Source organism: Monopterus albus, unplaced genomic scaffold (genome assembly GCF_001952655.1).
Source record: "Monopterus albus unplaced genomic scaffold, M_albus_1.0 scaffold34.1, whole genome shotgun sequence".
NCBI lineage: Eukaryota > Metazoa > Chordata > Actinopteri > Synbranchiformes > Synbranchidae > Monopterus > Monopterus albus.
This window is the reverse complement of record NW_018127914.1, coordinates 2,707,261-2,731,485: the sequence shown is the minus strand read 5'-3', so window position 1 is coordinate 2,731,485 and position 24,225 is coordinate 2,707,261. Positions and strand designations below refer to the sequence as shown.

The window sequence follows — 24,225 nt, the reverse complement described above, 5'->3', positions numbered from 1 at the left end:
TTACTGGAGATGGGTTCATTTTTTTGCTGCTCTTCTTCCTCTCTGCAGCTGAATTATTAGTGCTCCTCATCAAAGCAGTGTCAGAGAGCACCGTGGCTCAATATCATGCAAATTCATTGGCAAAAGAAAACGTGTACACAGGCTTACATGTGCACACAAACAATCACAGATGGCACCATTCATTGTAGGTAGGGTTCTTATAAGATAATGATCCTGGTAATATGGAAATCTGAATGTCATTGAAGATATATTCAGTATGTGCCATCACAATGAAACTTCAGTGTGGTCATTGGAGGTGACTGGCATGTTGGGGCTAAGACACACAAGGCCCTGAAATCAACCACGTATCATGTGTCCTTTTAGTATGTGGCTAACATCATCACCTTTTGTTTCCACTCTCTCCTGCTTGGCAGCAGTGCCTCTCTGTGATTGGTTGAAGGGATTGAAAGGATCCTACAATTGGATACTCTCTTGCATCAAAGTATTTGTCTATGAGGCAGACGAACAGCAGATTTGTATTTACTGAAATGTCTGATTGTATGATATGACTTATATAAGAGACTGAATGTGACCTATTTAAAAATTCATAGAAGCATAATTGTTTTGGGCTCTAGTGACATGAGACCTGTCATAGGAAGAGTTTAATGCTTAGTTTCATTAACTGTATTCTGCAACCTGGTTGGTTTCTTTATTCAGTTGGTAGATCCACAGTGACCTCTCCCAGCACTGCTGTTTTGGCAACGGTTGCAGCAGTAATTGGAGACGGTGTCTCTGTGGCTGCCTTACATGTCCAGGCACTTACAGGTAGGGAGCCAGGGGGCTGGTAATAACAATGTTAGTAATTGGACCAAACCAAGTTTGGGTTATGGTTTTTGTCTGTGCATGTTGTTTGTCTTGTGAGAATTGTGATAAAGTGTAGCAGTTGTATGTATGTGTGTTTGGGTATTGTAATTACAGTTTTAGGGCACTGTAATTTAATAAAGAATGTTAATAATATGTGCCTGCTTTGTATCCTGACAACGCTGTCTCCTAACTGATCTCTTGATGTTTCCATGACATTGTTAGCCTGGTAATTATGTTCACTAAGATTATAACCTCTTTTTTTTTAATGAAGGTAGCCAGCCTCTTATGTTGCTATGAAACTCAACCACATGAACCATAGCAATGAATATATTTTCCAACACAGGCTAATTAGTTTATGGAAAATAGCACATGGATAAACCCTCAAGATTTAATCTAGCTGCATTATACAGTACAGTTACAGTATTTTGGAGATAAGATTGTGGTCTAAATGGTGTGGAGTTGGACTGTCTGTGCTGGCTATGTACCAAACTGAAATACTTCCGGGCTTAAACCAAGAGCTATGAAGTGGTTTGGCATGCAGTAAACATACCAAACAAGACTTAGTACTTGATGCCAAACATACAAGTGGTCATGATGTTTGGAGTGTTAGAGGAAAGGTAAGGACCTCCATACTGTATTGCCACCAGTCCATTTCTAGCTGAGCTATACTGGCTGGTGCCTTCACAAACGGAAACACTGCAGTCTGATAAACATTCCTGATCTTTTTTCATACACTGGCATCTCCTCAAGGGGGGAGCAGCATTTCGTTTCCAGTGAGCTGTATACACGAGTCTAATTATAAAATGTGGGACTATTAAAAAAAAAAGATAAAGGTAAACATCTGCCATAAATTAATATAAACCAGTAAAATTTGGGGGATATTAGAATAATAAAAATCAGTTGGCACATGAAAAATATGGACAAATATGTTTCTGTTTACCTGTCCTCTCCCTCTGCCTCTATCGCCTTTCTCTCTTATTGTCATTCTCAGGGCCTAGATGAGGAGGCAGTAGTTGACCATGGAAAGGCCAGCTTCACTACTCACACAAACTATGAAAAAGAAGAGTTGGAAAGTAAGTTTAAAGTCAACTAGACTAAGCAATTACAGGTGACTTACATAGCATTATCAAACTATAGTGTATTTTATTTTCATTTACTTGTTGCTGACACTTTGGGCCCTTAATGACGGGATTTTGATGCTTAGATTTGCATTGTCATCACATCATGATCAGATTAATAACTGTAAAATACAATTTAAAAACGAGGAAAATGGGTTGTTGGAGTTTGTGTTTTAAATGTTTTTTGCATTGAACGTTAAGTTGATTTTATGTTTTTTAAAATATACTTGCCATTTTGTGATGTATATGGAAACAATGTATTGTTATTGTTATGTTGGTTTTTACCAATGACTTTTACAGATCATGTGACTAACTGATGAAGTGATGTATAAAATAAATGATAAGATCAGTTAGTAGCATGTAACATCCAATGAGCCCCCCCCAGCTCACTGCTCATTTTGAGTCCAGCACACTTCATATCCTCCAGGTTCTTTCTCTCCATCCTCTTTCATCTACTGTGTCTATTCTCTCCTCTTTTTCTGTTTCTCTCCATCTGTTCAGCTCATGTATGCTGCTTATGCCTTTTAGTGCCATGTCTCGGTTTCATTTCTCTTGGGTTCCCTCTCAAATCAAAAAAGAGAGATGACGCCTCTGTGAAAAATGAGTACTGGCAGAGAACAAGGGGTGAAAATAGGGCATTTGCACTGCAGAACACAGCTCCTGTATGGCATTTAGCGAGAGGGAGTAGATAAAACATTTGTGGAGGGGGCTGAAGGGTGGAAAAAGTCAAATGATGTACTCTGGTTTTCTTCAAGTATGTTATCTATTGTAGAGCACTCAGAAGAAATGAAAAGAAGTTCTCTGTCCTCTGTCTTGAATGTTGAATTTTTGACTGCTCATTCCTGGGTCTGCATTACTGTTTGTATGGGCAGCATTGAAACAAAAGATCAAACACAAGGCACATGAATGCAATGATGGAACTCCATTTAAGAATTCGACTTAATACATGCTTTGCTGGTTTATGAGCTTTAATTCCTAACAGAATGTATGTGATAGCTGGTCAAAAAGTAGAGAGACGACTTCACATAATCAGATTTTACAGTGTTACAGATGGAAGCTGTTACAAATGTGATGCAGTATATACCACAGAACATCTATTTCTTTATCTAAAAACATAGAGTGATTCTTTCATAGTGTGTCTCTTCTTTTATTTTACATGCGTAATTTTACATGAATATGTTTATAAAATACAATTCCTGCTTTCCCCGGTTTTCCTTCTTCTCAGTATTACACCTTGTGTGAAAACCAACATATAGGGAAAGCTGTCTGAAATGATATTGCAAATTTCTTTTCTCTAGGTCACAGAGCAGTGTATGTAGGTGTCCATGTTCCCCTGGGGAGGGAGAACAAACGGAGGCGTCGCCACCGAGGACACAAACACCACCGAAAGAAGAAGGAGAGAGATTCTGAGGAGGGGACAGAAGATGGGAGGGACTCCCCTTCTTATGGTTGGACACTGCTTCTAACTTATAACATCAAGCCTACAGTGAATGTCTTTACTGCTCCAATTTATACCTTTCATAGCCTTTGAAGCTCTTTTTGAAATGAGACATACCCCATACATTTCTGGAGGAGGAAGCATGTCACCTAGTGTAATGGTGTGGCTCACTGGTGTGTTTTCAGTACTTTTTGGCAACAGTGGAGGAGGTCTGTGGCACAGACAGTCAAGCTAAACAAAATTCTGGTTTCACAGAAATTACAGTGAGTAAATGAAATTCATTGTTGGTTTTAGTCTCATATGGGATTTGTGCAAAATAAAAAAGACAGTCAGTCTTAACTGCTAAGATCTACACACACATTTTCAATGATGTTTAAGTCAGGGGACAGAGGGCTGTTCCAAAAGTTTCATTTTCAGCTTCCTTGCAGTAGTTCGTGGTGGACTTTGAGGTACACTTTGAATTATTGTCCTGTTGTAGAAGCCTCTTTTCGGTTTCACTTTCTGGACTGACATTTCCATCAAGAATTTGCAGATATTTAGTGAGATCCATTCTGCTCTCTTTGTGCAGAGTCACATGCATCACAGGCAGCCACACAATGCCAAAGCAGAATATTTCCACCCCCACACTTAACAGTTGGCAAAAGGGGCAATTCAAAATACTAAATTATTAAGGTACCCAAATATTTGTACATGCTACAACTACTGTTCATTCTTTTTAAGCGCAGGAAAGGAAAAGTACATTTGGAGAAAGGCTTAGTTTGAAATGCAATTACAGTGCCACAAACATCTTAAAGTGCAAATGTCATCTTTAATTCCAACCTTCGTTTGCAAAGCGCTGCAGTGGCAGTTGAGATTAGGAAACAAATTCCTCTTTAACAATGCACAGATGCGAGGTTAGAGCATTGCTTTCCTTAAGCCCTTTGTGTTCCTCTGTCATTCACAGTTGTGAATAAAACATTCGACTCTAAAAGGCCACTGGGAAATAGCCTCTGAACTGATTGAAAGCTGTGACATTTTAAGGGATGTGTGCAAATGTTTGTGCAAGAATTTGCTTCATCACCACAACTGCTTGACTCAGAAGCACCCAAAAAAGCTTTGAACCAAGTGACACCAAACAAAACACTACATATACTATAAACAGTATACACTTTGGAAATGTCTAGAAAAGTCCTTCTGTGTCTTTAGGGGTCAGTAACATGAGTCGTTGACTTGATATTTGTCAGTTTGTTTAAAACATCTTTATGTTCAGGTATAGGCTAGGTTTGGAATGATGCTAAGCAGTAGCAGCAGCATTAATATGAAGTGCAGTCACGCACGCATGATACACACCAGACCATCACACAGTGTACCAATATGTTAACAGAAAATAGCTCACACTTTTTTGCGTCCAGTCATTCCATTTCTGCCTCCCTGTGGTATACAGTCTTGTAATCTGCCATATCTATTTCCATCTTCTGTGGTTCCAGATGTCCTGATATCTGCCCTCAAATTCAGTTAGACGTGGGAAGAAAATAGCTGGAAAGCGTCCCTGTTTTCATTATGCTATTTTGCACGTTTCTCATCAAAGAATTCGCATCAAGCATGTGGCAGAATGAAAAGCAGTTACAGTGATGTACTAGTCTTACTGTACCCTATTTGCACAATATTTGCAAAGCCAATAATTTTGTTTCTTTCGGAAATGCATCATTTACACCCATGTTTACTAGCTTTCTTCTTCTCTGTTCCTGCTTTTGCTGGTGGATTTCAAATTCCTTGGTGTGTTACGGCCACATGTACATTAGTGTAGAAGTGACAGAACAGTGTACAGAGTGACCTGTGTGCAATTACATGTGCAAAGAAACAAACCAGAGGCACTCAATAAAAATGACAAAACTATTCCATAGTGCTACTAAAGGTAAAGTCCAAAGCGCTGTATCATTAACAGCATATAATACATTAAAACCATTAGTGTTAACATTGTGTCCTTTACCCATTCTGTGCCCAGACACACCATCACAGAGGGTCCAGTTCATCTTGGGCACAGAGGACGATGACCTCGAGCACGTCCCTCATGACCTTTTCACTGAGCTCGATGAGCTCTCCTTCAGAGAGGGCCGTGCCACTGAATGGAAGGAGACAGCCAGGTCAGACATACTTCTTCGTGGGGTGAACAGCATGAGGACAACTACACAAAGTGAAAGCAATACAAAATGTTATAGATGTGTTGGTTTCCAATTTGTATTGCATCTGTGTGATAGCTTTTAGCTTAAAAGCATCATCAGGAGTTAACTAGAAACCCTGTTTAGCTACTGTGGTCCTGACCATTGGTCATAACAATCAGCTTTACTGGCATTTACAGTACATGCACATAGTATGCACATTTGTAGTTCAGCATTATAATTCCTGTGATTAAAGTGCTTCCTTTTGTTATTATATTTGGTGAAAAATGTCTAACTCTCTGTGGTTTAGTTTTATAGCTTTGCTTAATGTAGCCCTCAGAATCCTCAGCAATCCTGAACCATTTTATTACTTTTTCTTTACAAGCCAGTCTCCACTGGAGAATTTGAAGAGACATAGACTAGGCTTACACTCAGCCTCTGCTCTACAAAACTTTAACAGGGCTATTTTACTCTGAGTTTCATAGTGCATTTATGACCTAAATTGGCTGGCATTTCAAATATTGTTCCCTCACTGATAAACTTGTGTTCAGTAAAAGAACAGATTTGGAGTATGAGTCACTCAGTCTGGAGAGTGAGATTTGAATTTGTGAAAGGAAAAATGTAGCTGTGGAATATGAACTAAAACAACATGCCCTTGAACTATATGGCAACTGCATCCATCCATCCAATTTCCAAACCGCGTAGTCCCAAACGGGGTCACAGGGGGCTGGAGCCAATCCCAGCCAGCTGTGGGCGAGAGGCGGGGTACACCCTGGACAGGCTATATGGCAACTCGTATTTATTTAATTTGACATTTTTTGTATATTATTTTTGGATCAGAGAAAAACATTGTTGTGTGTGTGTCTGTTGTTGGTTTTTATCTAAAGATGGCTGAAGTTTGAGGAGGATGTCGAAGATGGTGGAGAGAGATGGAGTAAGCCCTATGTGGCTACATTGTCACTACACAGCTTATTTGAACTACGGAGCTGTATACTCAATGGCACAGTCATGCTGGATATGAGGGCCAACAGTATCGAGGAAATTGCGGGTACATTTTGCGATACACTTTTAAATCATGTTCATAGCATTTTTACTGTATTTTTAATGTAGCATTATGAAATGGTTGACATAAAGCAGATTCATCAGAATTATTCATTACTCTGGTAAAAAAATTGTCAGTGCCCGACACATAATGTAGTTTTCTCTGACTGTGTGTATTTGTGGTCCTCAGACATGGTGATAGACAACATGGTGGCATCAGGCCAGCTGAAGGAGGATCTGCGTGATAAAGTGCGGGAAGCCATGCTGAAGAAACACCATCACCAGAATGAGAGAAAACTCAGCAATCGCATCCCTCTAGTGCGCTCCATTGCTGACATAGGCAAGAAACATTCTGACCCACTCTTGCTTGAAAAAAATGGTGAGATCCTATGATGCACTCGCATTTCTTTTTCCTTCATATTTTCCACTACTGGGGAACTGTTCCTGAAAATCCACTGTTCAAATTCCTCAATGCCAGCGTAGAAGGTGGATGGTAAAGTGAGTAAAATCTAGAGAATAATCAATATTGAAGCGGCCGGTCCCCTTAGTGAAAGAGAAATCTGGGTGCTATTGATTGTGCTAACCTGTATGGCTGGTCTGGCTTTGGGGTTTGAATTAATGATTGTCTTCACTCCCTAGGACGACACATCACTATTGCTTTAAATGATACTTGAGGCAGCACTGTGTGTGTGCTTTTTTTTTTTTGACTGGGATTGGCTGCAGTGGCATTTAATGTATGGTGTGCATTTCAGTATCCTGGGTGCTAACCTGTGGTTTTAAGAATGAAAGAAATGTCACATTCTTCACTTCTGTGCCTGTGGTTCTTGCTGGGCTTGCATTTTCATATCATTAAACCTAAAACACAAATGTGAAAGGTCAAAACTCAATATCACATTAATGGCTGGTGAAGTTAATTCTTGTAGTGTGAAAGATGTATGTCTTTGTCCATGTGAGTATGTATTGTACTGTGTAAGATTTATGATTGCTCTATTTGTGGTTGCTTACAGTGCACAGTGCTTTTTGCTAACTCATCCTTTCCTTGCATGCAGATCTATTTAAGCTCAGACCTTTGTCTCAGATCTCTGTGTTTGGTTTGTTTGGAGTTGAACGAGACAAGTTTTTTGGCCCTTGCAGACCCGCTTACATGCCTCACTGAATCATTCTGTGTCTTCTGCACACAGCCAAGCTTTTTACTTATGTCTCTAATAGCACAAATCTCTCGAACTACACCCCTGCTATGCTTGTGGTGCCCATCCTTTCTGTCTTTGTGTCCTTCAGCTACCATCTCTGTGATGTACTCCTACTTCATATGTTTTTGCTCTCTACTCCATCCCTTGTTCCTTTACCTCCTTCTCCTTTCTCCTCTCTCTCCCCTCTCCTTTTTTGACATTGTCTCCTTTATTAGGAGAGGGCCTCTCCTCTTCACGCCTCTCTCTCCACAAGTCAGGAGCAACCGGCTCTGTCTCCAGCCTGTACCAGAGACAAGAGTCCCGAGTGTCTGTGCTGCTCAACCACCTCCTGCCCTCTTCTTCCTTCACCACTGGGCTCTCCCCAGGCTCCTCGCCCCTCACCACCCCTCAGAATACTCCCACTTTGTTCCGGTGCTCCTCCCAAAGCCCGCCACACACCAGTGTTGCAGGCCTTGGCCCTCAAGACATCCCTGAGGTGGTGGTATCACCTCCTGAGGATGACGACCCACGAAGCTCTGCAGAAGAAGAGGCAGCATCACCACAACTCAGCCGGCGAGCATCCGCAGCATCCCAGGGCCTCGAGCTGCTGCCCTTAGAAGGCAAATATCTGTGTAGCCTGCCAGTGTGAGTCACGGCTTGAACAGAGAACACTAGCACTAGCATGAACGCTCTGCTCCCTGTTAATTTCCAACCCTGCGGCCATCTAATCAATAACCCACAGCAAGGCTCACTTGCTAAGACGCGCTTCCCACTTGTATTTGTCCACAACGTTTTGACCGCCTCATGATTCTTGCTTCTCTTCCTATCTATTCAACTAATCCATTCTTTTCTACTAATATCTCTTGCTCTCGCCAAACTGAAAACTCTTTGTACCTCTTTTTGCCATTCAGATGTCTCTTTGTTGCCTTACACATTTCCAACCCATTCAGTAGCATCTATGCCTCGCTTGTCCCTGTCCCCATTTACACTTCCTTCATTGTGGTTGCATGGCTGCCTTATAAAATATTTTGGTCTGTCTTTCTTTCTCCCACATACTTTCCTCTCCTGTAATGTTTTATTACTGTGTTTAGTGCTCTACCCTATCTTACTCTTCTCAGCAAAGGCTTTTCATGTAATACCTGTTAATAGGGACGCCCCAATTGCATTGTTCCATTTTTCCAATCACAGTCTGTGCCTTTTAATTTTTATTGTCGGCTGATGTTATTTAATTTATAATACAGCCGCACAGCACACACTTGTCCTCAAGTTAGCATACATGAAAATCAAGAAAGCCAGCCTATTTTAGATGGGTTGCACAATGGATATCCTCATATAGAAAATCTAACTTAAATCATTGATTTCTGTAGTAGTTCTTTTATACTGTGAATCTGGAAGTTTCATATGGTATCAATAGAGAGAGGAGTATTTATATGGATCTGTTTTAACAGGAAGTTTTTGTTATGGTTTAGTCCCCCTCACCAGGAGGGTGAGGGAGAACTGAGGTAGGATTCAAGTTTGCAGACCCAGGTGCTAGTAGAAAAATGGAGGTTTAATGGAAAAAACACACAAACAAGATAAGAGTCCACGTATAACACAATAACCAGGGTAGGGCAGGGATGGCTGAGGAGACTAGGATGAGCAGATGAGTAGGAGGATTGCAGGAAACAGGAGAGTAGAGGACCAGGACAAGGCAGGCGAGTAGACAGGAGAACGGCGACAGGAGATGACAGGAGGGACACAGGAACGAGAAGACTGGATTGGTGTAGCGCTCTCTGTAGCGCTAGCCATCTGGTACCCATGGCTGGGAAAATCACCGTCAGATATACATGGCTAGGAAAGTTCACCAACATGTGTGGCCCTATCTAACACAACAACCTCGCCATTCACTCAAACTGTCACATACTATCTCAACATGTCCATGTCTAACACAGTGTAAGTTAATGCTCTGGCGACAACAGAGCGTCTGCCAGAGGTTTAAATAAGGTAGGGAAGTCATTACAATAACGTACCTCAGCTGTGCGCAACAACCCATGAGTCACTAATTACAGCAAGCGACACAGCTGAGGTGCTGATCCCACAAAAACGAGAGAGCGGGACAGAGAAAGACAGAAGAGAGGCAATGTGGTGCAACTGAAACATTTAACTTAAACTGGGTGTGACGTCCTTCCGCTGTCTTGGAGACAGCCTTTGGCAGGATTGGTTGATATGGAAAGGTCACAGCTGATGTAGCTCACTTGAGTCTTCTCCTTGTTTTGCTTTGTGATGATGTTAGTTTTAATAAGTTCCACTTTTATATACTGTAACTGTTGTGTAGACTCTCTCCTTGCCACATTCCCTGAGTTGTGACACTGGGCGGGAAGACTGTTTTTCTAAGCTAGAGGTTTTCTGGTTTTACTTGCTAACGCTCTATCTCAGTGTGGATATCTAATTATTGGCAGCTGTTTATTTTTTGTGTCACTCTGCTTTTTACTCATGAACAGTGCATTAGGAAAACATTCCTTCTGTTACAGCAACATGCTTTTGGACCTTTTTGATAGGTTACTTATTCAGAGCACAATTTATTATAATACGGATTTGAAAATGATTGGACTTTTAATCACTTATATGTAATCAATATAAAACAATGCCATGATCTCGGATACAGATCTTGCAGATAGCCTTGGCGCATTCCTAGCTGTTAAGTTCTTGTGTTCTTTTATATGTTTGATGTTGTCTAGAAACTCACATCATACAACCTAAATCCTTTCAGTTGTCACATGTTTTGTCCCCTGGAGACTGCTTCATCTGGAGTATACACAGAACAATGTCATGCAACTTGTGCTTTATTTCATTGGATCATTTAGTACCCATGCTCTTCCTGTTCATCATGAATAAACATTCTTTTACCCGATTACGATCGCAGTGAGGGCTATGGTCGCCTGCAGAATGGCTAAATATAAGACTGAGACCAGGGTGGTTATGTTGGTACTGTCCTATCATACTGAGACCTCGAGTGACTTTTTGTTCTTCCCAAACCAACCCTTGACAGTTTATTATTAGATTGTGTGTGCATGTGTGTACGTCTGTTTGTTTCACCCTGGGAATTGCTTCATTTGAGAGTATAGGCTATTAAAACCAGGGATCACTTGGTGGGAACTTCTGTAATTGTACCCTCTTCTAGGAAAATATAGTACTTCTTGGGATCATTGAGTGCACTGTTATTCAGAGGAGGGTTTATAGCCTCTATTGTAGCAGTTTAATAATATGCTCTGGTGTACACTTAGGGCTGTATAAACCACACTGTGGTACAGTGTTAACTCAAAATAAGTAACCATTTATTGAACAGGGAAATTGGGTAAAATGCTTTTAATTTGTCATTTAGAGGAATTTCTCTGGATGTAAGTAATGGCTAGCATACAGGTCACAAATTATGGTCAGCAATGCAGTGATATACAGTATATACATACATACACTCTTGCACTATTTTCTCTGGCATGTACTCTAAAGTTATATATACAGTACCTGCCATAGACCCACAGGGTATGAAGTATGACGTCTTAGGTAAAATGCTTGTAAACAGGCAGGGCATGCTGGGAGTCCATAGTACTCTTGCTCCATGTTAATTCAGTGCTCCACCTGAAGGCTTTTCAAATCTTATGTTTTGTGAAACAGAGGCTATTTTAAAATAGAAAAATGGTGGACTATTGGTAACTTAGTGACATTATGTAGCCCATTTATATGATTGTATTCTCTGAGTGTTACCAGCACTAGACCCAGCTCATATCCATACAGCTATAAGACCCAATATACTACAGTATTTAAATTAATGTATTATATTCACCTTTTATCAGAATAGTCCCAGTTGCTACCAGCCCCACGCAAGAGTCAGTAAATCTGTATAATTTCAGTCATAGTACTTTGTTGCATAAGAATGCGGTAGCACTGTGACACCACTGTTTAAAAGGCTGGTATGGGGAGCTTTCCAGGGCTTAGCCTTCCTGAATGAAGTGCATTGGTGGACATAACATAAGCTAATCCCTCCCTTATTCCAAGAGGCTTTGTTGAGTATTTGATCAATCATGCTCCTGTTCAGCAGTCACAGCTACCCAGAATCTGGGTTACTCCCAGGTACAGCTCAAGGGCATGGAGCACTGGCCAAACCACATGCTGGCAGAAAATACACATTTTAATTTTGACTTAGTATTAATTGTAGATGAGAATGTGGCATCATGCTTAAGCCTTGTATATACTGTGTTTAATGTTGGTTTGTCTTGATAGCAAAAAGAGAAGTATGTTGATGTAAATGTGAGAAATTATAAAAGAAGGAAAACCTGGTAAAAGAAGTGTTACTTCAGAATTTCAGAGGATAGTATGTAAATACTATTCTTTGATTTGTAATACATTATTTCCTCATTTCATCTCTCCTTCTCATGTCACCTCAAGTGCTAGCGTTTCCTGTATCTGGCATGGATCAAATCACATAAGCAATGTTGAAGTGTGCAACCAGTTAGGCACAGAAATATCATAGCTTCAACACTTGAAGGTACTGAAGTTTGAGGAAGATGAAATGTCAGGCATTTCAAACGTATCCACTCACCTTTTAGATGACATGAATTCGAGCTAAACAAGACTGACTCATTCACCAGAGTAAGGAGCTCAGCAGATAGGGAGTAATCAGAAACATTGCCGTGTGAAATCTGTGGAAAGCCATCACAGCTATGTACTAAATCATTGCATCTGGCACATAATAGTTGTGGTGGAAGAAATCATTTGTCTTACAGCCAAAAATGTGAAATATTAAACTGAAAACTCAACAACTACTAAACACTTTTAGCTGCTTTGTGTATTATCACTTTGACTGCCTCTCTGTTGTATGCCAGTCAGCTACTGGTCGTTGATAAAAGTATAACTCCAAACCCTGTATCTGTTAACCTCAAGTAAAACTGGTATGATATCAGTGATCTTTTATGTGATGAACTAGAACTGGGTTGGCATAGGAACCCAGTTTAGCTAGTTACCACTATAACTTTACATAGTACAGTAGATAACCTGCAGTACAAGAGATGCTTTTCATGTCATTCAGAAGGAAGAAAAATAAAACTTATCTCTGAGTGTAAGTGATTGTATATGCTTGATGCAGCAGTCAATTTTTCTTTTAAAATGACCATAATAAGATGTAAACATCACACTAAATCAGTGCACTTTTAATCTACAGCGCTGCATCGCAAACATTTGTGAGTAGCATGTGATTCCAGGATTTTGTATCAGGTTTGTTTGCCAAGAGAGAGTCAGTGCCTGTGAAATTGCCTAAGTTCTTCAAAATTAAAATCTGAGCTGAGAGAAAAATGAAAGACAAATGGTATTTCATGGCGAGCCACACAGCTATTCTCTTCCAGTGATAGTGTCCTAAATACTTAAAATGTCCATCACCACTTTATCCCTCCCCCCCTTTACCCCTATCCCTGCTAGGACCACTGGTGTCTCAGAGCTCTCTCCCAAACAACCTGGATGGCAACAAGGCAATGGAGAGGAGGCCGTCCAAAGCAGGGGTCAGTAGAGAAAGCAGCAGTGTCGACTTAAGCAAGGTAACCTAATCACAGTACTGAGCACAGAAACAGTCCGTTATGGTGGATGGAACCAGATCCATCAGTGTTCCTCCTCAGTTTCTGGACAATCACAGACATTTCAGTGGCCTGTGCTGAGAACTGCCCCGATGACAGCCTCCTTCACATACCCATCAGCCCATTTCATTTGGGCTCAGTGAGCAGCATCTTTAGTCATTGCTTTGCTTGTAATTGACTAAGAATTGATGATTGAAGCGAAAGTCTTATGTGCTGTAGTTATGTAACTGTGTTTAGTTTTGTAAATTCCTCCCTCACATGGCCTAAATCTAGCCTCCCATTCTGCAGTTCCTCATCCATTAAATAAAATGGCAGGCTGCCATAAGTAGTTACCATTATAAAACCATCCATTATGCCAAAAATAAAGTTCGGTGTTTACTGTATATGAGTCAGAGCATACAGAAGAGGGATGGAGGCACAGTTTTTTTCTACACAGGAATGAAGAAATTACTGTATTTCCATGCACATATGAGATATTTATTCAAGTAACATGATAAGAAAAGAATCACAGCAACAATCTTTGCTCAGTGCTATGTCATTCTTAATGTAGCTGCTAACACTCCTTATGTGTCATTCATTAATCTTAGCTTCCCAACAACCTGCTGCCATCTTTTACATTCCCTTGTCTTTGTCGCTTTTTGAATGTGCAGACATGTGTTGCCTTTCCATGGCCTGGACTCTTATTCTCTATCACATCTGCCTCTTCTTTGCATCTGTTTTCTTATTAGTGTTTGTATGTCTGATTCTTCAGTTGCATTGGTTTCAGGTGGACATGAATTTCATGAAAAAAATTCCTCCTGGTGCTGAGGCTTCCAATGTGCTGGTGGGTGAAGTGGACTTCCTGGACAAACCCATTATTGTTTTTGTGCGACTGTCCCCAGCAGTCCTAATCACAGGCCTTACAGAGGTGCCTGTAGCCACAAGGTATAACGATGGGGAATGGAATGATAGTGCCATAAAGACTTTTATTCCAAAAATGTAATATTAGTAAAAGTCTCTTACTCTTAAAAGTTATTCTCTAGCAGCAAATTTTGATTTGATTGTGAATAGATGCTTGTAAAAATGGAAACAGCTCTTTCCTAATCCTCACCTGTTTTATGAGGAGGTAGATAGATTTTTGTTATACCTAGAGGATACATACAGTGTGTTTTGGTAAGAAACAATAAATGTAACTGCAGCTCTGTTTATAAAAAACTTTACAATGTGCCTTTAAGTGAATACAGCACGTACTGTTATTAGTATCACAGTTAGTATTAGATGTGGTGTGTTTCACCGGTGCGTGTGCGTGTCTTGTTCAAAGGTTTCTCTTCCTGCTTTTGGGTCCTCATGGTAAAGGACCACAGTACCATGAGATTGGCAGATCTATGGCCACATTGATGACAGATGAGGTGAGAAAAGGATTAATCTTCTTAGTAGCTAACTTCAACTTGAGTACTTATTTGGATTTTTTTGTTATTTAAGATGCATGCAGAAATGGTCTATTTTATTTGTGGCACTGATATCTCCTTTAGCATGAGGTGAATCTGGCTTTGCTGTAAACAGTTTAACATGTACTATAATTATAGATACATTAAACAACCCCTAATGATATGTACTATGTAGATTTTCCATGATGTGGCATACAAGGCCAAAGACCGAACGGATCTCCTCTCTGGCATAGACGAGTTCCTTGATCAAGTGACTGTCCTGCCTCCTGGTGAATGGGACCCCACGATTCGGATTGAGCCCCCCAAGAATGTCCCATCCCAGGTTAGGGGCTCTCTCCGATTGTTCAGTCACATGTCGCATACCAAAGTGTATAATTGTTTTAAACTTAATCTGGATTGTGTTCTACGGACAGATGAGCATTACTTAAATTGCCATGTTCCAAAACATACAGAAATTTCCATTCAGGTATTTGTGCAGAGATGATTACCCAGCTGCATACTAACATGGTACACATTTACTAGACCTATATGCAAGTTTGGTTTCACTGACTTTATTTCTGTATATGTAGATTTGTATATACTTTATACATTACTTCATACTACTGTAATCACTGAGAGTGCAGCTAAGGAACTGAAATGGATGGAACTACAGTATATTACAATTCAAATGCCCTCTGAATTCCAGATGAAGAGAAAGGGACCAGCCCAGGCCAACGGCACTGCGTCTCCCGCTGGAGAGCTGGAAAATGAGGAGGACCATTATGCAGGGCCTGAGCTGCAGAGAACTGGGAGGTATAAGTGCAGCACAATTTCTTGGAACAACCTTTGATTGTTACTAAACCAAATGGGCCTTACTTACTCCAAGAATTTGCAGTAACATCAACTGTATTAGCAGATATTCTGACAGAAATATTTGATAATTAAAGCACGTCCTAGCTGAATTAACCACTTCATTTGTCATAAGCAGGCATGTTTAATATATCATGTTGATTATGTTGAGACAAGCACCATTTGTTAACAAAAGCTGCAGGAGAAAGCTTATTTGGGAGATTAGGACCTCATTTTATCCTCTTTAGTTACAGAGACTTAGTTGTTGTTACAATAATGAGAATGTCTTTACTGTAAATGCTCTAAAATTAAGAAGTATTGCAAAATATTCTCAAAAGTATTTTTAAATTATGTATTTTTCTAAACAGCAAATAGCAACAGTACTTACACATTAAGCACATATTTTTAAGTAAAAACTTTGGGGGTTTTTTTCTAACCTTACATTACATTAAAGTGGACTAGAATCTGTTAATCTGTTACACGTAAAAAGTTATAAGGTAAATACTACTACGTGTTCAGCATATACACCTCTACTGTACTCTGTGAACCTCATATGCTGACATTTATGAATAACTCATGCTGGGTCTGTAGAGCCTGGGCCGCAAAGCAAGACTGTGCACACGTACACATCAGTTGGGAGGCACTGTATTGTTTACAGATTTGCTCTCCTTCACCACTACTATAAAAGGTTCATGCAACGAGAGTGCTACTGGTAGACAGAGGAGTGTGATAAAGCACAAGAAGCTAATGTAAAGAAATTTAGAGAAACAGGTTGTATAAAAGAGACCATGAGGGTTGTGGAGGCAGGCAGCGGTGGTTATTCCAGAGGTGCTGGGGAAAAGAAATGAAAGAAGACCTTAGAGCAGAGCATTTGGACAGGTGTCAGAGAAAGAGGAAAAGACATACGAGGTGAGAAATGGATTTCGATCCCTCAAAGGCCGAGTAGAAAGAGGCAGAAACAGCCAGAAGAAGTGTGGGTAGAGAGTAGCTCTGTACAGTATGGGCAAGACACACTTACCATCTCATGACACCGTCTCTCTTTCACAGTGGATACACTGGCTTAACTCGTAACCTTCTTCAGACCAATTAGCATTTAAGCAAACAAAAACAATCATAAAACCACTCCTTACCAGTTGAATAACCATAACTGCAAAAATTGCACTTTTATTAACTTTATATTATCAAACACACTGGGTTGAATTTTATTTAACATGATGAATAAACACATGTAAAAATTGTAGGAATTGCAGTTCACAGGGTGAATGACTGCTTTAATGATTATCAGGTGACTCAGAGATCTTTGTGCCAACACAGTTATCTAGAGCGCTCCTGCCTCATTATGAATTTTATTTGATTTCTGAAGGGAACTGATATATAGCTGCCTTGTGTGAGAGTAAATCAGGGGTGTCCCCTTGATCCTTCCCATTCTTGTAACATAACTCACCAATGGGTTTTAATGCAACCGTGTAACTGTTACTATATAATATTATCTTTCTCTACCTCCAGGATATTTGGAGGTTTGATCTCGGATGTTAAGCGGAAGGCACCGTTCTACTGGAGTGACTTCAGGGACTCCTTCAGCCTGCAGTGTCTAGCCTCCATCCTCTTCCTCTACTGTGCCTGCATGTCTCCTGTTGTTACATTTGGAGGTTTGCTCGGAGAGGCAACAAAAGGCAACATAGTGAGTCTAAAAGCTTAGCCCCTACTGCGAAGGTCAGCACTTGTGATCTTTATAAACCCAGTAGGGATGAAAAATTCCCCAGTTGTCTAAATGCCATTTTGTACCAAATAAGATGGTACCATTTGGCTATCAAAAGTGAGCATATCAAATATTTTTGTGATTTTTGTGCTGGCATGCAAAAAGAATGCTGTGACTTTCCCTAGAACCCTCAAATCAAAGCACAAAGGCCATTTAAAGTTACCTAGTCTCAGCATGTTTCCCCGAGCCACTGTTAGCAACTCCAGTGCTTCCTTACACCATCACATTTACCTAAGTCTCATTAAATGTGATGATTTGCACACAGTCCACTCCGGTCATAGCCATCGCTATGGCTTCTCAATGAAGAACCACATTTTCTGACTCCCCTATTTGATCATTTTTATAAAGCAAGTCATTTAGTGTGCCAAGAGAAATGTTTCACTGGCCAAAAAAGGATATGATTATTTTGCCTCCCATACTCTAATTTATTTTTAGAGTACAGTCTTGTCCATATAATGTCTCTCTTTTTACTACTCCCTCCTCCTTTTCTGTCTCCCTTGTAGTTTTTACCCTGATGTCCTTACTAGGCCAGGGACTGTTGGCATGGGCCCAGTCTGTGCGCTGGCGTGTGTGACGCATCTGAGTAAAGTCAGCTGGGGCTAGTGGGGCTACAGGGATATGATTTCGGACAAGTCAGCAGACTGGAAACATTCAAACATTTTATCTAGCCTCTCAAACGCAGCCCAGAATGTTTTTGTGTTCTGGTCAGGGTTTTCCTTCTCTTCTCTGTCTTATCTCCTTCAGCCTTTCCCTCTATGTTTTCTTTTGTATGGTTTCATCTCGCCGCCATAGAATCTCTGTTTGGGGCATCACTGACAGGAGTGGCATACTCCCTCTTCGCAGGGCAGCCCCTCACTATTCTTGGCAGCACAGGACCTGTTCTAGTGTTCGAGAAGATCCTCTTCAAGTTTTGCAAGTAAGTTCAAGAAACTTTACTTTGGCTGTGACATGATGAAACAGTCAAAATAAAACTAAATAGTCTCTGTTGCATACAGCATTCTACATGAATTCTAGCAGTCTAATTTGACCTAATGTGCATGTTTGAACCCTTATACATGTGCATTTGTATTCCTCTTCCATCCATCTCCTTGTCATCTTCCCCAGTGACTATAGTCTATGCTACCTGTCGCTAAGGACCAGCATTGGTCTGTGGACTGCCTTCCTGTGTCTTGTCCTGGTAGCCACAGATGCTAGCTCCTTGGTCTGCTACATCACCCGATTCACAGAGGAGGCTTTTGCTTCGCTCATCTGCATCATCTTTATCTATGAGGCTTTAGAGAAGCTCTTTCACCTGGGAGAACACTATCCTGTCAACATGCACAATGACTTAGACAACCTTACTCTGTATTCGTAAGTACTGACATTTCAGTCACTTATATCCTTAAGTTTCATATTAGCAATATTTTAGTGCATTACCACTGTTAAGATTTAGGTATTAAAATGCATTCATACTGTACTGTATACACTACTAATGAAGATACATTGTTGTACAGATTGTATTGTATTCACTTGTTCAAATTACTGCCTCTGTAAAAGTGTACGTTTTCCTTTGTTAGGAGGAAGCAGGATGAGGCATGTTGCTGATTCTTTTTGAGAAGTCCTGACAGTCCTTTATGATTGTTTAAACACTGTATATCATTTGTCTTCTTGCAGAAATACTGTATGTTACAGAAAAAAGATCAACCATTTCCAGAAATCAAGAAATGTTCATGTTTTTTTTGTGCGATTCCAGAAGTGGTTTATCTGTTTGTTTCTGTACACCATATTTATATATGTACAGTTCAGTTTGAAATATCTGTTCATGTAATAATGCATTTACTTTATTAAATCATATTTCACTGACAAAATAGCTTTTTTACTTAGATTTTCAGATTATCACTGCTACTGTGCCAAAATTAAGCTAACATGGCACTTTTATAATACACTCTAAGTCATGATGTCATGTTAAGTAAGGGTTACATCAAGTAGCATGGGTTATGCACACAAATAGTATCCCATTAAGTTTTCTTGGTGCTGAAAACTGTAATTGTAGTGGCTTGAGCTATTCCCAGTATGTCTTCCACGGCGCCGAGATGCAAATTACCCCCTTGCAAAATAATACATTTAAAACTGACTGATGCTAACAGATGATTTGCTGCAGCCTATTCTAAATTAACTTTAAAATGAAGCTTACAAGAAAAGTGAAAAGATGTTTTTCTACTTAGGATCAGGATACAGACATTGCTTAGCATTTGTTATGTTATCCTCAGGTGTCAGTGCTTTCCACCAGCCAATGTCTCAGATGAGCTCGTGCAGGAGTGGAACCAGACAGGATACAGTCCAGAATCCATCCAATGGAGCAGCCTCAGTGTTTCGGTGAGGCAAGCAGGCAGTGACCTCCAGTGTGATAGGCAGTAATTACACCTACAGTCACATGTAAACACTGCATTTGAAGAGTGGACATTCACTCTCATGACTATGACTAAGCTGCTAACAGAACTGCTCCTATTACTGTCATTTTCTTTAGATGTGTAAAACACTCAAGGGAGAGTTTGTTGGTCCAGCTTGTGGTCACCATGGGCCCTACATCCCGGATGTGCTTTTCTGGTCCATCATCCTCTTCTTCACAACCTTCTTCCTGTCCTCCTTCCTCAAGCAGTTCAAGACGGACAAATATTTTCCCACCAAGGTTTGATGTTTGCTAGATTGGTTAATGTGCTTTTTTTCTACTACTGTGCACCACATGTGGTGGCTTTTAGTAATATAAAATACAGTACGGTTTTATATTACTAGTTAAAATATAGATATATATGAAGGCATGTTTAAATCAGGCATTCTCTACATCTCTGTGCATGCTATAGTGTATCTAGCTGAAATCTTCTCATCTGGTAAATGTTTACATTGTGTCAGTCATTAGTATTCAGGAACAGACACATGCACAGAAATTAAATGCTAAATGGACTGCACTTATATACCCCTTTTCTACCATACCTGGACAAAGCACTTTGCAGATTCACCCATTCACACACACCAATGGCAGTGGAGACACCATGCAAGGTGCCGGCCTGGCCACCGGGAGCAATTTGGGGTTCAGTGTCTTTCCCAAGGACACTCTGACATGTGGACTGGGAAGAAGGGGAATCAAACTACTAACCCTGCCATCAGGAGTTGACCTGCTCTACCCCTGAGCCACAGCTGCCCCTAAGATCTTGCAACTTCCCACACGGTGGAAAATGCAGTTATTCCTTTGGTACATCTGGACAGTGATGCACAGTAAATTACTGTGGTTGTAGTGAAGGAGCCTCTATTTCTGGCCATAATTATGAGCATGAATTTAAAACTGAGTGAAAATAGCATACACACCCTTTTCAAATTCCTGAATAAATTTACCTACAATAAGTATGTTTTGTTTGTGTGTGTGCTGTATGTTGTATAGGTGCGTGCCACTATCAGTGACTTTGGTGTATTTCTAACCATCATGATCATGGTGGTGGTGGACTATCTAATGGGGATTCCATCTCCTAAACTGAATGTTCCTGACCGCTTTGAGGTAGGCTATCTGTCTTAATGTATGCAAAGCGAACATTAAGACATCTTCTAAAAACATATTCTTTTGAGGCAGATGTCTAAATTTAGTTCTTAAAAACTAATTAATGTTCACATCATCAAATATTCATACAATAAATGTAGTTCATCCCTGCCTTTTCCCTGCAGCCAACTTCAAAGCACCGAGGCTGGTTGATCGACCCATTAGGAGAAAACCCCTGGTGGACCCTGGTGGTGGCAGCACTTCCTGCCCTGCTCTGCACCATCCTCATCTTTATGGACCAGCAGATCACTGCTGTCATCATAAACCGCAAGGAGCACAAGCTCAAGGTCAGACTTGACTGTAGAGATTTACTTTTGGTGGTGTTAAATCTCCAAATTACACATCAATTTTAAAAATTTCTGAAGCTTTTTAGCTGTATTTTTTTATTTTGCCTGTATTGCCCATCACGTCTTTAATATCCTGTGCTTCAAACTGTAGTTGTGCAGCATCTAAAGCTATCCAGGGCAAGAATCCAAACATAGTAAAGTCATATTTTGAATTATACCAAGTCAGCATTGTAACGTGTTTATTAATATACTGGCAGTACTGCTCTATGTATTTTGAGTTTTTTGAGTAAGTGTTTTGGTTTCTTCGTTGTTAGTATATAACATGAATTAAACTGCAATTAATATTATTGCAATACTCAGTATTTGATTGTATTAGTAATAAAATTAACATCCTTATAAAATGTAATCTGCTGAATTTGGCTGCAGCCCTGTTGTTTAACACAGAATATGCAGAAAGTGATTTTAGCAGAAAGTTTTTTTTATTCGACCTTTTCTTTGAACTTACTACTCATTGCTGCCTCCTCCAGCTTGTTCTCTTTATAGCTGAACACTCACGTTTGCCATCTCTACATCTCTAATTCCCTGTAGCTTGCTCATCTCTCACCAGCCTTCTCCTGTTCTGTCACCCCTAATTATGGCTAGAGCAAACATATTATTTTCTTTGTCCTTCTACTGTGTTCATCTCTCAGAAATTAGGTATTTCTAGGCCTCAGAGTTAAACAGTGCTTCTAATTTAAAAATGAATTCAGCCCACAGTGAAAATGTGTAAGGAATTTGAAGCTCAAGGTTTCAGTGTGCATATTATATTTTTTTTTAAATTATGCTTTTGTATCTTATTTTCTGTAGTTCTAGTTTTACTTGAGTAGTACACTTGTTCCACAGTGGAAAAACATTCATCACTGCCTCAACACCTCTTGCCATCTCTTGCTTCACTGTGTATCTTGCAGAAAGGCTGTGGCTATCACCTGGACTTGTTTGTAGTGTCAGCAATGCTAGGTGTGTGCTCCATTATGGGTCTGCCATGGTTCGTGGCTGCGACCGTCCTTTCCATCTCCCACGTTAACAGCCTGAAACTAGAGTCTGGCTGCTCCGCTCCAGGAGAACAACCCAAGTTTCTGGGCATCCGGGAGCAGCGGGTCACTGGAATCATGATCTTTGTCCTAATGGGTTGTTCTGTTTTCATGACTTCAGTACTCAAGGTGAGATGAAGGAAACAACAGAATAATAGACTTTTGTCACATTGCGCACATAGTAAATCACCATAAATGAGAAGGTCAGCTAAATGTCTAACAAAAGTAAGTTTATTCTACAATAAAGAAAGTCACTAAAGTGTGTTACCATCTGTCAAACATACTGCAGATGTTTTCTCTTTTCTGCCTAATTAATGTGTCCTGGTGCAACAGATGCCTAGTTACTTTTTTTTCCTGTACTGGAAGTTAAATAATTGATACTGCTGTTATACTCTACCTCTGCTCTTTACAGTTCATTCCTATGCCCGTCCTTTATGGAGTCTTTCTCTACATGGGTGCCTCTTCCCTCAAAGGCATTCAAGTAAGCCTCGACTAGGATACAGCGGTATACTCTTTAATTATGAACAGAAAAGCAGTCATGAGCTGTTAGTAACCATATGTTTTGCCTGTCGTAGTTCCGAACCTTTGATGATAAATCAGAATCCTGCAAAGGTTTTGTTAAACGTCTTCCCACCCTGGTCTTTTTCCTCTCATTTTCTCTGTAGCTCTTTGACAGAATCAAGCTGTTTGGCATGCCTGCAAAGCACCAGCCTGATCTGATCTACCTTCGCTATGTGCCGCTGTGGAAGGTCCATGTCTTCACCCTGGTGCAGCTCACATGTTTGGTGCTGCTCTGGGTCATCAAGGCCTCTGCAGCAGCTGTCGTCTTTCCCATGATGGTAGTGGCTTCAGCCTCAATGACTGTCACGCAGTTTATGGCCTCACTCCTACTACATCAGGCATTAAAGACGTAGAAACAGATAGAGCCTCATCCACTTAACTGTCACACCACAGCACTGTGTAGCTGCAACAACCTTGGATAACAATTCTTATACCACCATGATACATAACTCATATTGTTGTCAAATTAAACTAAACATTTTCTCTGTAATAGATGTACTTTTATTGTGTTTGACTATGTTATATTTCAGCTTTGTGATATGAAGTTTTGGAAAACAGATTCTTTGTATCTGTATCTCCAGGTTCTGGCGCTGGTCTTTATCCGAAAGCTGCTAGACCTTTTCTTCACCAAGAGAGAGCTGAGCTGGCTGGATGATGTGATGCCAGAAAGCAAGAAGAAGAACGAGGATGACAAGAAGAAGAAAGCACAAGAAGAGCTGGTAAAACTGATTTTTATTACTATCCTTTCTTCTGCCTTTTTGGTGGTGACAATCATGAGCCAGACTGTGATTACAGTAGAAGAACAGTTTAGTTTGTCTTTTCTTTAACAGCATGCTGACTATAGCAGCCTTTTCATGTTGATAGTGAATGTACAGCAGTGACCCCACTTCAACGGTCACACTGGAGTAAATCGAACCTTAATTACAGAACCAGCAGAAGTAGTGGTCAAACTTAAAATATAACAACATTGCTCAGATTTTTTTTTTTTGGTATGCATGTGTGCTGCACACAAAAATTGGTAATCAATTCTATATCATGTTGACCATGAGAACCAACTGTTCACTTACTATCTAACATGTCACAGACCTTGACATTCACTGTTGTTATGAGATAATCAATGCTTATTCACTTCATCTCTGAGTGGTCATAATGTTTTGTCTCAGCATTGTGCGTTAAAGATAATGTGAATATCCATCCATCCATTTTCCTCCGCTTATCCGGAACTGGGTCGCGGGGGCAGCAGTCTAAGCAAAGATGCCCAGACTTCCCTCTCTCCAGACACTTCCTCCAGCTCCTCCGGGGGAATGCTGAGGCGTTCCCAGGCCTGCGGAGAAAGCTCATTTTGGCCGCCTGTATCCGGGATCTTGCCCTTTCGGTC

At 40.4% G+C, this 24,225-nt stretch overlaps 1 protein-coding gene across 1 annotated transcript in view; it reads left to right on the top strand.

The window, feature by feature from the left end:
• LOC109958773 (sodium bicarbonate cotransporter 3-like) overlaps positions 1-24,225 on the top strand; it is a 36,396-nt gene that overhangs the window by 6,173 nt on the left and 5,998 nt on the right. Inside the window, exons 2-23 of the mRNA XM_020597677.1 lie at positions 1,835-1,916; positions 3,260-3,409; positions 5,384-5,522; positions 6,425-6,585; positions 6,769-6,957; positions 7,984-8,367; positions 13,196-13,311; positions 14,114-14,271; positions 14,648-14,735; positions 14,950-15,096; positions 15,460-15,566; positions 17,109-17,281; positions 18,142-18,277; positions 18,466-18,711; positions 19,611-19,716; positions 19,868-20,029; positions 20,777-20,890; positions 21,055-21,216; positions 22,164-22,415; positions 22,699-22,767; positions 22,952-23,125; positions 23,429-23,566. Coding sequence (XP_020453333.1) covers positions 1,835-1,916; positions 3,260-3,409; positions 5,384-5,522; positions 6,425-6,585; positions 6,769-6,957; positions 7,984-8,367; positions 13,196-13,311; positions 14,114-14,271; positions 14,648-14,735; positions 14,950-15,096; positions 15,460-15,566; positions 17,109-17,281; positions 18,142-18,277; positions 18,466-18,711; positions 19,611-19,716; positions 19,868-20,029; positions 20,777-20,890; positions 21,055-21,216; positions 22,164-22,415; positions 22,699-22,767; positions 22,952-23,125; positions 23,429-23,566 — 3,453 coding nt within the window. The remainder of the gene's footprint in view (positions 1-1,834; positions 1,917-3,259; positions 3,410-5,383; positions 5,523-6,424; positions 6,586-6,768; positions 6,958-7,983; positions 8,368-13,195; positions 13,312-14,113; positions 14,272-14,647; positions 14,736-14,949; positions 15,097-15,459; positions 15,567-17,108; positions 17,282-18,141; positions 18,278-18,465; positions 18,712-19,610; positions 19,717-19,867; positions 20,030-20,776; positions 20,891-21,054; positions 21,217-22,163; positions 22,416-22,698; positions 22,768-22,951; positions 23,126-23,428; positions 23,567-24,225) is intronic.